The 1,046-nt window shown below is 71.0% G+C and overlaps 1 protein-coding gene across 1 annotated transcript in view; it reads left to right on the top strand.

Annotated features, from left to right (window-relative positions):
• Positions 1-382: 382 nt before the first annotated feature.
• Positions 383-1,046, top strand: part of GFPT2 (glutamine--fructose-6-phosphate transaminase 2) — a 36,244-nt gene continuing 35,580 nt past the window's right edge. The window contains exon 1 of the mRNA XM_006147449.3: positions 383-462. Coding sequence (XP_006147511.1) covers positions 456-462 — 7 coding nt within the window. The 5' untranslated portion in view covers positions 383-455. The remainder of the gene's footprint in view (positions 463-1,046) is intronic.

Consider the following 1,046-nt stretch of genomic DNA (forward strand, 5'->3'; position numbering starts at 1 on the left):
CGCATCTCAGCCGGCTGTGCTCCGCGCCTTACGCGGAATGACTGCTCCTCACCGCTAATGGTTACCCCCATTTTACAGACGAAGAACCAGTACCGACGAGCGGGTCCCAGGTTCCGCGCTGTCGGCGGCTGGCGGGGGGCTGGCATCGGCCGTTTGCTGCCGCCGGATCCTGGAGCCCACCTCGGGGTCCACTGTCCGATACCCTCGCGTTACTGTCCGGACTTGGCGCCTGCTCTAGTGCCCTACTCTGGTTCCTGGGGGACCCGATCCCCGCCGTTGTCACTACACCCGGGGGCCAATCGGGAGCAGGCAAGTGGGAGGAGACCCGCCCCCCTTCTCGGAGGGCTCGGGGCTATAAGGGCTGGAGCCCAGCCGCCGAAGCCCGCGGAGCGCGAGGGTGCTGGGAGCCAGAGGGTCCGCAGGGCGCAGGGTCGGAGCCGTGGGCCGTGAGCAGTATGTGGGGTGTGTGCGCGCCCGCCCGCCTCTGCTCTGCTCGGGGGCGCACGGTCTGAGGGGCGCCTCCGCCGGAGAGCGGGGGCCGGGGACCCGGACGGGGGCCAGTTCTGCTTCTGTCCCAGACCTGGGCGCTTTCATGGCCAGGCCTGCCTTTCTCATCCCCAGTCCCGCGTGAGTGCCTGGGGGAGGTGGGGGTCCGGTCTTGGGCCTGGACCCCCGCAGCACAGAGGTGTCCCCGGCCATGTCGGTTGAGGGCGCTTCCCCCGAGCGGCCCACGAAGGCGCAAGCTCGCGCATCCCCGGCTTGGGTGTCCAGTTCGGGTTGGACACCCGGGATTGGGTGCTCGCCGCGCCCGCCGCGGAAGGCCACGCTACCTGCACCCGCCCCGCGCTCGCCCGCTCGCTCTGCAGCTCGAGAGCAGCCCCTGGTGCTCGGGAAGGGCCTGCGCTCCTCCCCGCGACCCGAGGTGAACCTCCTTCCCTGGAAGGGTTGAGTTCGCGTCGCCGCTTTGCTGGAAAGAGTCCGCGCGGCGCCCCAGAAGCAGCCCAGAGGGAGCCGCGCTAGTGGCGGGAGCGGGAGGGGCGCCAGGC

This window comes from Tupaia chinensis, unplaced genomic scaffold (assembly GCF_000334495.1).
Source record: "Tupaia chinensis unplaced genomic scaffold, TupChi_1.0 Scaffold000214_1, whole genome shotgun sequence".
Taxonomy (NCBI): Eukaryota; Metazoa; Chordata; class Mammalia; order Scandentia; family Tupaiidae; genus Tupaia; species Tupaia belangeri.